Source organism: Macaca nemestrina, chromosome 16 (assembly GCF_043159975.1).
Source record: "Macaca nemestrina isolate mMacNem1 chromosome 16, mMacNem.hap1, whole genome shotgun sequence".
In the NCBI taxonomy this organism is placed as follows: domain Eukaryota; kingdom Metazoa; phylum Chordata; class Mammalia; order Primates; family Cercopithecidae; genus Macaca; species Macaca nemestrina.
In genome coordinates, this window is record NC_092140.1 from 12,511,853 (window position 1) to 12,525,470 (window position 13,618).

At 35.0% G+C, this 13,618-nt stretch overlaps 1 protein-coding gene across 5 annotated transcripts in view; it reads left to right on the plus strand.

The window, feature by feature from the left end:
• The window catches only part of LOC105478008 (sodium leak channel, non-selective), a 369,785-nt gene that overhangs the window by 173,686 nt on the left and 182,481 nt on the right, over nucleotides 1-13,618 (plus strand). For all 5 annotated transcript variants that reach the window (XM_071081072.1, XM_071081074.1, XM_071081073.1 and 2 more), the window contains one exon: nucleotides 11,311-11,478. In XM_071081072.1, coding sequence (XP_070937173.1) covers nucleotides 11,311-11,478 — 168 coding nt within the window. The remainder of the gene's footprint in view (nucleotides 1-11,310; nucleotides 11,479-13,618) is intronic.

Here is a 13,618-nt window from a genome sequence, read left to right on the forward strand (position 1 = left end):
TATGTAGATAATTATATCTTCTGAAATTAATGTTTTGTGTTTCCATGTCTAATTATTATATCTCTGATTTTTTTCTTCTTTTGTTGTCCTGGTGTGAGTCTCTAATAAAATGTTGAATAGTGGCAATGATAGTGGACATGCTGGGTGTTTTTCTATATTTTGATATGAATGCTTATGATCTCATCATTAATGTTGTTTGTAGGTTTTTATAGATGCCTTTCATCGTGTTAATAAACTCACTTCTATTTCTAGGTTGCTAAGAGTGTTTCTCATGATGAATTGAGTATTCAATCTTCTTCTACCTATATTGAGCTGACTATACAGACTTTCCTTTTTAATTTCTTAGTGCAGCATATTAGAATAATAGATATTTTGATACTGAAACTATTTTAGATTCCTGGGACACTTGATTTTGTAGCACTACTTTTAATAAACAAATCCAATATGCTGACATTGTATTACGAATTTTCAATCATAAGGATAGTAGTTCTATGATTTTATTTTATTTTACATTGCTAGTGTGATTATGTTAGGGAAGTTACACTTCCTTTCACAAATGAAATAAACATATTTTTCTCTTTTTCTCTTCTGTGAATAAAGTCCCTCTGGAATGCCATGTAGGCCCATTGTTTGCAGTGGAATCCCTGGCGGAGAAAGGGAGAAGAGAGACCTTGATTAATGACTTATTTTATGGTTTGATTATTACGGTTTATCAGTTTGATGGTTTATTGCTTGCTATTTATAGAGATATTAATTTTAACTAATATCTCACATTTCCACAGTTTTCTCTCAGGATTTGTATAATCTCTATTGAAACTGAAGGTATAATCCTTTTTGCTGCCAGTATTGTTTATTTATAACTTTCTTTTTTGTGTAAGTAAATGACTTCTGATGCTAACTACCTGGATTTTAGACCAAACTTTATAACACAGGGCACAGTCCTCTACAAGATTACCCTTACTTGAGATACCAACTGTAAGCTCAGGGGGTTCCAGGGCCTCCCTGACATATGACATATGATATGGCTAATGTGGTTGATATGACATATGACATATCGTATGACATATCAACAGGCTATAAACTCGGGGGTTTCCACTAGCCTTCTCAAGTTTGATAATTTGCTAGAATGACTCATAGAAATCAGGAAAGTGCTATACTTCTGATTACATTTTTATTAAAGCAAAAAGGATACAAATCGGAGCCAGGGGGAGCATCAGGAAAACAGCTAATGCATGTGGGGCTTAATACCTAGGTAATGGGTTTGTAGGTGCAGCAAACCACCGTGGCACACATTTACCTATATAACAAACCTGTATATCCTGCACATGTATCCTGGAACGTTACATTTAATTGAATTGAATTTAAAAATAAAATAAAATAATAAAAACAACTAAATGATTGTGAAAAAAAGTTTGACAAAATTAATTTTGTTGAGAGTAAATTCATATTTTGAATTTTAGAATTTTGTTTTCTTTCTCATAAGATTTATTTAAAATCTTCGCATGCTGCCTCATTTGACTTGGGAGATTTTCTTATTTCTCTCTCCCTCCCTCTGTGATCACTTCTACTTTCTTAGGGATATTACAGTTGCCTTAACCTTGAACCCACCATCCAGAGCCAGATTTTTAAGTGTCATTTGCAGATTGCTGGCCCCTTGATATGGGTGATATCACAGTTCTTGTCACTAGTCTGTAGTCCATAAAAGATCTTGTTCTGATTTTTCAGATAAGCTGATTATTTCTCCTCCTGTCTCTGGAGGCCTGCAGCTTCCTATAAGGTCTTAGCCTTGGGTAGTTGCTCTCACTGTGCTTTCCTTAGCAAGGAAACCCATCCTAGTCCCTGTCTTTATGCTACAAAGGTTCTCGTCTTTACCTTATCTAAGGTGCCTTAGTCTCCTGACCCTATAGGAAACATTTGGGTCCAACATTGCCTGATTCTTGACCTAGCATATATTTCTGTTGCATTTCTGGTCAACAAAGAGGTTAACCTCGTTTAGAATTCCTTCCTGCCTCTTTGGTTTCCTGTTCTTTTCCTTTGATCACAGTGTGTCTGAAACAGAAGGGGTTTCATAAATCATGAATTCATTTTGCTATCTTGCAGGGAGTCCTCTTTTCTAGAAAAGTGATTTCTGCATTCCTCTGAAGACGTTTGGTTTTATGATGTTTGTTAAAATGAAGAGTCATTTATTTTGTCCCCAACAAAATCTGACACCCACGTTTGAGTTCATTAATCACAAAAAAATGACCAAATTAAGAAAATAATCAATCTTTCCATAGCAGCAGTCTTTGACATTATTGTTGAGTTTAATTTCATTTTCTGGGAAGCTTCAAGTAAATAGGTTTCTTCTGACAATTACTTTTTGTGTGTGTTTCTAAAAGATTTGGACATTATCTTGTTAGGTAAAAAAATAATACAGTAATGACAATCTGGACTACTCAACCATCCATCTCAAAGTTTGCTCTTTCTAACATACTGATATACACTATAAGCTAAGAGTGGGTGATTGACAGACAGCTCCAGACTGATACAGGTAATCAGCAATCACTTTTTGGTGTTATTGAATCTGAATTTCATGTAAAAAAATGGGATTGCCTGCACTGATTTTCTTGTGAGCTTTGTCCTGTAACCTTCCTTTGTGATAAATATGCATTCTTTTCTCATGATATCCATTATGTTTCTTTGAAATTAGAAAACAGAGACTGCAACACAAATATTAGATAACATATTTCAAATATCTTTCCACGTATGGGCAATGTCTATCTCTACTATTTTATCTCACAGGCCTGTGTTTATGAGATTAAACTCTGCTGTTGTTACCGGTAGAGGGTCTTGACTGCAAGTTGTCCAGGTTATTGACGTTTTGAATAAAGAACTGGACAAAACGCACAGAAAAGCAAGGAAAGGGTGAAACAAGGAAAGCGAGATTTATTGAAAGTGAAAGTACACTTCACAGTGTGGGAGTGAGCCCGAGCAGTGCTCAAGGTCCCCAGATACAGAATCTTCTTAGTCCAAATACCCCCTAGAGGTTTCCCATTGGCCATCCCATGTAAATGAAGTGGTGGCACCCAATCAGAGGCTGAGGGGAAGTTACAAAGTTACATTCCTATGCAAGTGTCTGGTTGGGAAAAGCAACCAATCAGAGGTACTTTCAATTATCCATCTGCTGCACAGAAAAGGTAGGGGCTTGCAAAGGGAGTAGCCCCTGGTGCTTTTGTTACTCAGGCATGGAAAGTTAGGGGTTTTCTTTCAGTTTAGTTCTAGGAAGTCAGTGTGAAATGGCCTTAGGTTCCCTGCCTCCAGACCCTATTCCCCTGTCTCATTGTGGTGACATCAAACCAGGTATATTGGTTGAGCATGCATTCTCAACAGGGTGTAAAATCACCTCTGAAGGGGTAAAAATATGTTCTTAGTTGGTGGGGGGAGGGGTAGAAAATTCTAACTCTTTTATAATGCAGATTGCTATGTAGACCAAACAACCAAAGTAGAGTATGTAAACAGATATATAATACATTAGAGGTATCAAAACTCCATGAGGTGGTGATTGAGAACAAAATCTCTAAAAGACCTCTTAGAAGAGGTGATTAAATAAAAAAGATTGGGAAACACTGCTTTAGGGTATTTGTAAGAAGAAATAAATATTTCTCTTCTTTCCTATGCATTGTTTCTAAGTTTTCTTAAAGTAATGCAAAAAAAAAAAAAGTTTTTTATACTCTTACAAATTTTGTCTCAACTCTTAAAAAGTTAAGTTTTAACTTGTAGGTACTCACAAAGGTGGAATGCACCGCAGAATATGAAACAGAAGAAGGGTCCCAATGAGACCTTCTTGGTGCAGGGGCTGCAGACTGAGGAGAGCCAAAGCAGTGGAGGGCTGCCAGGCTCAGAGTGACAAATGGAAGCCAATCTTCCACTTTTCCACAGGCTGCCTGCTGAATGCCTGGGATTTGCAGACAGCCCTGAGATTAGACACCTGCTCAGGTGACTTCGGTGGGAGCCCTCCAGGCAACTAGGTTCCGCAGAGAGCCCAGTTGCCTTCTCCCTTTCAGATGGCTCCCAGCATGCCCCTGGCAAATTCCACCCTGTCCAACTACCATCAAAGTTGAGTTTACTGCGATAATCTGGAGCTGCACCTTAAGAAGTGGTTACTAGAGCTTGCCTCCACTGCTTCGATTTTGGTTCTTCCAAACTATTATAGTCCTCTGAATTTAAGTCCTATACCAAATCCCATAACCTACACTGAAATAATTAGTGATCATTTAAACTAATTTGATTTTCCTAATCACCTTCTTTAAATCCTGACATAGTTCTTCTCTATGGCAGAATAACCCATACCTTCAAGTAAGGTAGGCATATTTTTATGTGCATTGTTTTTCCGTAAAATGTTATCACTTTGGCATTAATATTTCAGAGAGCTAGAGTGTTGGCTTGTAAAAGTTAACAAATTATGTTCAAAGCAAGGCATTTGATTCCAAGAGAATCTGGAATCAAGAATTCCAGTAGGAAAATCAGTAAGGCTATAGCTATTTAAATACAATCACATAACAGTTTGCTAAACCTTTTAGTGCCTTTTAGTGTCTTTCAAAAGAATATCGTTTTCCCACAAAAGAAAATCATAATGCAAACAGATCCAGCTGCATGTTTTACTATAAATTATGCTCATTTAAACAGTTCATTCCATCTGTCCTTTCGATAATATATGCAGTTAGTAAAGTGATTAATTGTATGTATACATAATTAGACAATCTATTAGACTATCTTTCAGGCATTTATTAGTAGTGTTCTTAAAAAAACACTGTAAAATGGATCACCACTCTTTCTTTCGGAATGAAAGTCTCAGCCTGAAAATGCAGGTGAAGGAAGAGATGATGTCATACACGCCTGTTACTGTTTCCTCTGCTAATACAGCAACCAGGTCAGGGATGTGGATGGCACCTTCATGACACATCAATTTCAGTTTCTCCTGAGATTCCCTAGTATCCATAGGAGAGAGAACAGGTTCAGGTCTTCCCCATATCATTGCAATGAGAGAACTAAGAAGCCTGTGCTAGAGAGGAAATACCACTCGCAGGACTCGCAGCAAAGTCTGAGTCTTCTGGTCCCCTGAGGCCACTGCTCAGGGCAGAGAGCATTTCATCTCCTGCAGAGGAACTGGACCTGCCTGCCTGCTGCTTGTGGTCCAGGAGCCATCCACAGAGTCCTGTGGGTCTCAATGGGCCAGGAAGGGAACCTCACTAGAGACTGAATTACTCCAGGTGGAGAAGGGGGTCAATAAATGACTCCACTCGTTTCTGGTAAATCCTGTCACCAAAAAGCCTCCTTCAGATATTCAGCAAAGGAGCTATGGCTTTTCAGGTTTTTCGCCTCCATAAACTATGGTGCCCTCTACTACCCCTCATTGCCACTGCTTAAGATAGTGTGAAAGACAAACGACAATTACATCAGAAACATATATCCATGGCGAAGGAAAGAAAAGTTAATTCACACACGAAGGGAGACTCAGAAACTGAGGATGAAACTCAGAGAATCAAGACAAATGTCTAGTATGGGGATTTCCCAAGCAAGTAGAATTGATGGGAGAGAGAATAGTTTGTTGTTGTTGTTGTTGTTGTTGTTGTTGTTATGTCTCAAGAAAAATAAGTGGGGCACAAAATAAAATTTCTGTAACTTCAACTAAAAATGTGCAAAAAATGAGTTTAGAAAGGGCACAGTCCTTGAGAGCTAGTTTTTAATATGGGAGATGAAGTGAGAAAAAATAACTCAAAAAGTGGTAGAGATGTAATAATAAGGGCAAAGTAAAATAGCCTATCCACACAGCTATGAATAATGGGAGTCCCTGAAGGAAAAAGAGAACAGATAGAAGAAAAGTTGTCATAAGCAACAGAAGAAAACTTTCCTAAATGAAAAAAAAAATCTGCAGACTGAAAGAGCTCACTAAATTTTAGTGAGATTAAATGAAAATAGATTCTTACTCATGTCCTGGTGACCTTCCTTGGTTGCAAGCACAAAGAAAAAACCTTGTTCAGCCTCTGAACAGGCATAAGTAACCCGAAAAAGTGCAATGGATGACTCATCTACAATATTGGAAAGTAGAAGGTAGTGAATCAGTATACATAGACTACTGAGAGAATAGAACTGCAGCTCCAGAATCTGTGCACGGACAACTTGTTCATCTGTCAGTGCTAAAAATGCATTTTATATATAAAAGGACTAAGAGCATACAACCCTTGATATTTATTTAAGAAAACTAAAGTGTACTAATCACAAGATAAGTAAATTGCAATCTCAATGACTAGATAGAAGAAGAGAGAATTGATGGGCATTGGATCTCAATAGATAATATTAAATATGTCAAATAGGGATCTTTGAGAAAAAGAGAAATGATAATATTCAAGAAACTAGTAATAAATTTGTAAACTATTTCAGCAAAACCAGGACTTCAGAAAGGGTGTGATGTCAATGGAGAGTGGGATGGTAGAAGTGTACTGTGAAGTTTGCAGATGTGTGGGGTGGAGGCATGAGTGAGCCAGCAATTTAATTTTGAAGCAATAAGAAAAAAAGTGTAGGTTTGATGTCTAACCATTGAGAAGTAAACCAGGGGATTAGAAAAACCAAGTTGAGTGCCCAAATTAATGAAGGAGGAAAGAAATTAGCAAATAGTTGACAAAGTTACAAAAAAGACAAGGTAAAGTTAAAAATGAAATAGCAATGACATAAAATAAACAGGAAGCATAAGACCAAGTATAACTTTGGTACATTCTGTTTGAGTAGGTTGAATTTTCCTATCAAAACCCTAGAAAATCTGGGTATGTTTAAACACAAAATAAAATTGTACACTGCCTATAGGAAGCATGTACAAAGTGGCCCTGAAAGGTAGCTAAAAATTGTTTCCACAAAACACCTGAAATATTAAAGCATTTTGAATGTTCAGCAGAGTGTGCAAAAAATTAAGGAAAATTCTTGAGGCCAAAAATTAAATGTGACATGAGTCCAGAATACCAGATAGGCCCCAAGGCAGTGGCTGCCCTGAGGGCATTTGCATATCCTTGTGACCAGAACTTGCAGTTTTTGGGAGTGTGTCCAGGACAGAAGAGACTAGAGGCCTGTGCAAACTGAAGAGGCAGAAGAGAGGGCCCACATAACCTCAGGAAGGAAAAATCCCATCCCTGAGAGGGAAAGGATGAGGGAACCATCAGTCTGGACCTTGACCCCTGGAAGATCAAAAATGTTATCTCTGGCCAGGCATAGTGGCTCACGCCTGTAATCACAGCACTTTGGGAGGCCGAGGCGGGTGGATCACTTGAGGTCAGGAGTTCAAGACCAACCTGACCAACACGGTGAAACCCTATCTCTACTAAATATACAAAAATTAGCCGAGTGTGGTGGCATGTGCCTGTAATTCCAGCTACTCGGGAGGCTGAAGCAGGAGAAGCACTTGAACCTGGGAGGCAGAGGTTGCAGTGAGCTAAGATTGATCACACCACTGCACTCCAGCCTGGGTGACAGAGTGAGACTCTGTCTCAATAAAGAAAAAAAAAGTTATCATGTTATCTCTACTGAATTAATTATGTAAGACAGGCTGCCCACTCATGGGGTTGGAACTCAAAATCCCATTATGTCCAGAACCTAGAAACAGCAGCCAAAAGTTGATTTAAGGGGGACCCAGATTTCTTTTTTTTTTTTTTTGAGATGGAGTCTCGCTCTATCGCCCAGGCTGGAGTGCAGTGGCCGGATCTCAGCTCACTGCAAGCTCCGCCTCCCGGGTTCACGCCATTCTCCTGCCTCAGCCTCCCGAGTAGCTGGGACTACAGGCGCCCGTCACCACGCCCGGCTAGTTTTTTGTATTTTTTTAGTAGAGACGGGGTTTCACCGTGTTAGCCAGGATGGTCTCGATCTCCTGACCTCATGATCCGCCCGTCTTGGCCTCCCAAAGTGCTGGGATTACAGGCTTGAGCCACCGCGCCCAGCCGGGAACCCAGATTTCTAAGATGACCCAGGTTCCCTGGAAGAACCAATTCTTTCTGGAAAAATATGTACTCTAAATGCAGATCTTGAAAATCTAGAGACAATTAATGACTTCCTGGCAAAACACAAACTGCCAAATTGATGGATAAGAAACCTGATCTGAGCAGCAGTGGAAAGATTTACTCCACCATCACCAAAAGGATTTTGCCCATGTGGGTTTCCTGGCGCTTTCTGTCTGCTTTTAAAGGTGTGCTAATTCTTATTTTATTTCAGAGATTATCATATGAAAGATAGAAAACTGTACAGTACAAATGATAAAGCTAGCATAATCTTAGCCAAAACCTGATAATGATATACAAGTAAAATTATAGGCCAATTTCACATATAACAGTAACTGTGAAAATTATAAATAAAATATATTACCCAATAAAATCTAACTTGTTAGCGTTATCATCTAGAGTTTTTTTTCCAAAAATAAATAAATGGTTAACATCAGGAACTCTTGTGGTATATTTCATTGCCTCAGTGAATTGAAAGTTAAATCCTTTGAAGGAGAATAGGAAGAAAAGGAAAGTCTTTAAACATGGTAAAAATTAATCACCAAGACTCATTTCAACCTCTGTATATGAACGCTGAAGAAACTTTCATTGAAAACAAGGAGCAAGTTATGGATTCCTATTATTACCATTTTGTATTTAGTAACCTTTATACAACTGTACCTTTATAACTAATGCATTCATATTATTAACTCCAAAAATAAATCTTAAAAATGAAATAATCTTATTTTCTTTCCAGATGAAATGTGCATATTTCTATAAAACTCATGAAACTTTATGAAAAATATTAGAATAGAAGAATCTAGTAAAGTGGGTATAGAAGGTCAATATAGAGAAATCAATAGCTTTTCTTCCCACTGGAACTAACTAGGTAGAAATAGTAAAAAAGAAAAAAAATACATAGAGAGAGAGAGAGAGAGAGAGAGAGAGAGAGAGAGAGAGAGATAGATAGATAGAATATTTATATGGAAAAAATTTATTAAAGAATATAAAATATAGTTCAAATAAATAGGAAAAGTGTATTCCTGGATATGAAAGCTAGTATTAATCTTCTTAAAGTTCTATTTTGTATGTAAAAGGTAAAGAAAAAAATCATAAAGTTGTAGACATATGTGAACATGTAAAATTTATGTTTGTGCACTAACAATATCAAAGTTAGAAACCAGACTGTTGGCTAGGGAAAAAATGTTTGCAGTGTATATAGCGAATAACACCATACAATAGTGTCAAGGTTATGAACAGTAATATTTAATTACTTTAAAAAGAAATTAAAGGGATTAATAAACATGTAAACAGATGAGCAACAATAAGTTTGATTACACTGATACTGGCATGGATTTGAGACAAGAAAACTTTCCTGTATTGTGGAAGGGCAAATAATTTCTTATAATATTTTGAAAGTAATCACTTTAATATTTTCTAAATTTAAAACACACAAATCTGTCTTTGCCCCAGTAATATCAACTTTGGAAATATATTAATAGATATGAAAGCCTCAATACATACTGGTATTGAGGGAGGATGCTTAGTGCAACCTTTTTATTGAAGTAGCAAAGTGCTTAACCACCTTTCCTGATGATTCCTGCAAATACCACCCATCAATGAATTAGTAGAGAAAATGTTGAGTTATATAAACGTTGAACACTATGGGAAATTATACAGCTGATAAATAAAACTTAGGACCTATATCCCTTAATCTGGAGGAATATCCACAATTGTTAGTGAGTCAGAAAAGCAAGTTGCAGAGTGACATATACTCTTCTTGCATACCCAGATCTTTATCATTCACAGTTCACATAACTTTAGGTAATACCAGGAATGCCTATTTTTCTTTAGAATTTTTTTTCATTCCAGAGTAAATACCTGTCACCTTATTTTTAACAACTTCATAGAACTGTATATAATATTTATACAGAATAATTGTATAGAAAGTATGAACTTGATAGAGACAATGACATCTTTAAAATTAGAAATAGTGCTTTCATAAACTGTAACACTTGTTTTTACATCTCATGTAAAAACATGTAATTGCAAGCCTGTTTATGTGATTACATATGTGTAGATGAAGATGCAGATGATCAAGGAAAGAATATACATGACATGAACATGAAATACCTGAGAAACGTGGGCAAGGGAGTTCATCCACGTGTTTTGTGGACTTAAGATCATTTCAAATTTAAAATATATTACCTTTTTACATTTTTGAGGAGGGAAATGGCAATTAAAATTAAAAAGCAACTAGAATCTACAGAAATGGTAGATTTGAGAAGTGATGCTAATTTCCTCTTCACATCTAAATTAACTATCTGCAGTGCCTTTAATGTTTCATTTCTTAAAACACTATTATTAAAACTGCATTTTCCCCACATGTTCCATGTGTGAGTGGAAGAAAATCCCTTCTGATACCCCATATTAGCCTAGAAAAAGAGAAGCAAGCTCTGCTGTATTCCTATCTTCAATAAATCATGTAGTGTCTTCTCAGAGGGACCTATTATGACTAATCCCAATAGTCACCCTCATAGTCTTTAATTAGAAGTTAATCTTTTATTGCAAATTTTAATTCCAGTTGCAGTCTCCTTTACAAAATGAAAATTCTTCTTCATAGGACACGTAAAGGAAAATAACATGCTGTCTTTATGTGTGTGTTTTATAATATTATTTGGAATAGTGAATTCATAGAATGCATGTGAGAGATTAAAAGATCAAGTAAATGTGTTAATATAGTAATACTGATCATTAATTTTATTGATAATGAAGTAACATATTGATTTATTTGCAAATGCACACATAGATAAATTGCTTGATATGAAATCCCAATTTCTCTTTTGCCATGTGGCCTAAAGCTTAAAGGAATAAATGATATTTTAACTTTTAAATTTTGGTTTAATTGTGGTTAGAAATATGTAAGTTGTTATTTTATAATATGCCATGTACATTAAAGAAATTTTATCTTTAAAAAATACAACATACAAAAAATTTCAGCCTTTGGTGCACGTAGAAAGTCTTTAAATAATAATGGTTTTAAAATAATATCAAATATAGATAATAAAGAAAGCCACTCACAAACATTCAAAATTGTAACATGTTTTTATAATTGCTTAAGATTGTTTTGGTCTACTGTGTTCTAGTTGGTGTATTTCAAATGCATTTTAAAAGTAAAATGTCATTCTTGACTTTATGGGGCTCCTTAGTGTATATGATACTGGCAAAAATTCATACACTGACAAATATGTGAAATAATTTAGAATAAATTACAGTTTTGAATTTCAATTTCAATGTTTCTTTGTGTCTCTAGGTGGCTTTTACAGTACTGTTTGATTTGGAAGCACTTCTGAAGATATGGTGTTTGGGATTTACTGGATACATTAGCTCATCTCTCCACAAATTCGAGCTACTACTCGTAATTGGAACTACTCTTCATGTATATCCAGATCTTTATCATTCACAATTCACGTACTTTCAGGTAATACAAATAATGCCTATTTGTCTTTAGAAATTTCTTTATTTCCAGAGTAAATACTTGTCACATTATTTTAATAACCACATAGAATTATATATAATATTTATATATAATAACTACTATGGTATGAACTTGAGGAGGCACAATGACATCTTAAAAATTAGAAATAGTGCGTTCATAAATTGTAACAATTGCTTTTAAAACTCCTGAAAATTCAAAGGAACAATATAGATATTTTACTTACTTTTCCTAAATTAGCAGTATATAGATACAAATATTTTTGTATATGGATAACATATATCCATATATGCGTATCAAATTTTAAACTACATAAGATGTTGGCACAAACTTTAAATAGTAGGAAACATTAACTTAATCCCAAGTGTTTATCTTCCTTGTCAATAAGCCTAAGTGTTTGCTCAACAATGATTTACAATGAAAATATTAAAGGTTTATAAAACTTACCTTTACAGATTGTTATTAGTCATACAGTATTACTTATAAATGCCTGTTACTTACTTTGTGATGGCACTTATAATTCTTATTTAACTTATAATAATTGGATATCTTTTTAAAATGTGATATATTGAATCACATTGCTTTCTAATTATGCAATAAACAGTAATTATTAGTTACATTCTTTGTTATTATTGAATGTAGCAACGTGCTCACTGTCCTGGTAAATACTTAGTCAAAATGATAAAATATGTGTACATGCTATTCTAGTAAAAAAATACCTTAAATATAGTCATTTTCCTGATTCAAACTTGGTCATTTATATAATTTATCATGGAAACACCAGAAAGTGCATTGATTGTTTTCTAAATAGATATTGTTAAATAGTTGGGAACTAAAGTGGCAATAGAATTTTAAAGAAGTGATGTTGAGAAACGGGACTCTAACCCCTTAGGAAAAAGAACATGCATTGCAACTTTATTGATTTTATTTATTAGTAATACCAAAGTATTATTCTCAGAACGATATTCACTTTAGCTGCCAAATCACATGTAACTAGACACTTTTAGTACCTGGGGGAAAGGACATGCAAATATAATTCACAAAATGTAAAAAGCAAAACCCTCCACAAACCCAGGCGAAAAGCTGAGCCCTTGTAATCACAACAGCTAAGCATATTGAAACCACAGAGGATTTTCATGGTTCAAGCGCTCACTTCCCTCAGCGTCTGTGGATGTAAATCTCTCCTCATTTGTTGAGTTATATCCTGAAGCTTGATTATCATAAGTGACATGGCTGGGGCAAGAGATATACACATTGAAAATTCTTGATACAAAATGTGCTTTCCAAACATTCATGCAATCATAAGCTCTTATGCACTGCTATCTAGATTCACAAAGTTATCATGGCCATTGGGTACCTACCTTAGGGCATCATTGCACATAATTATAGAGAATATGCTTTATATCAGAACAACAGGATACCTTTTTTACAAAGCTATTAAAGTAACCAAACTAAGAAAATTGGTGTTGCCTATTTCAGCAAAGGTACAGTATAAAATATATTCAGGGTCTTAATATTGCTATAGTCTCTGACATACTATTTTTCAGTAAAAAGTTAGAAAATATCAAAATTTTGTGTGCAAAATATTTATTGTAGAATTGGTAATGAGAGAAAAAATGGAAATTGTTTCAATGACAAACATTTGAGGAATAGCTTAATAAGTCATAATGCAAATTTAACCATAAAATTATAATTATGATGAGTTTTTTATAATTTAGAAATATGACTGTTTTATTTAAATGATAAACAGTATAAATTATATATATAACTACATATATATTTATTATATGTGTATGTAAAATACCTATAAAATGGAAAAAAATGACTAGAGAGAAATAAACCAACTTATAACAGATTATTAATCGTCTGTAGGTTCCTACTCTTGTTATCATGTCTTTTTTTCCTACTAGTCTGTTTTTTACAAAATATCTAAAATTAGCCTGCAAGGCTGTAACCATTTTATAGGTAGATAGATGATACATAGATAGTCAAATTATAGTGAAGTTTGCAATTTCAGTGCTGTCTTTGATTTTGGATTATCCTGTAATTGGTTCTGTTTAATTTATGTTAATGATGAAGTGATTTTCATTTGTATCTCTCTACACATGGCCATGCTTATCTTTTT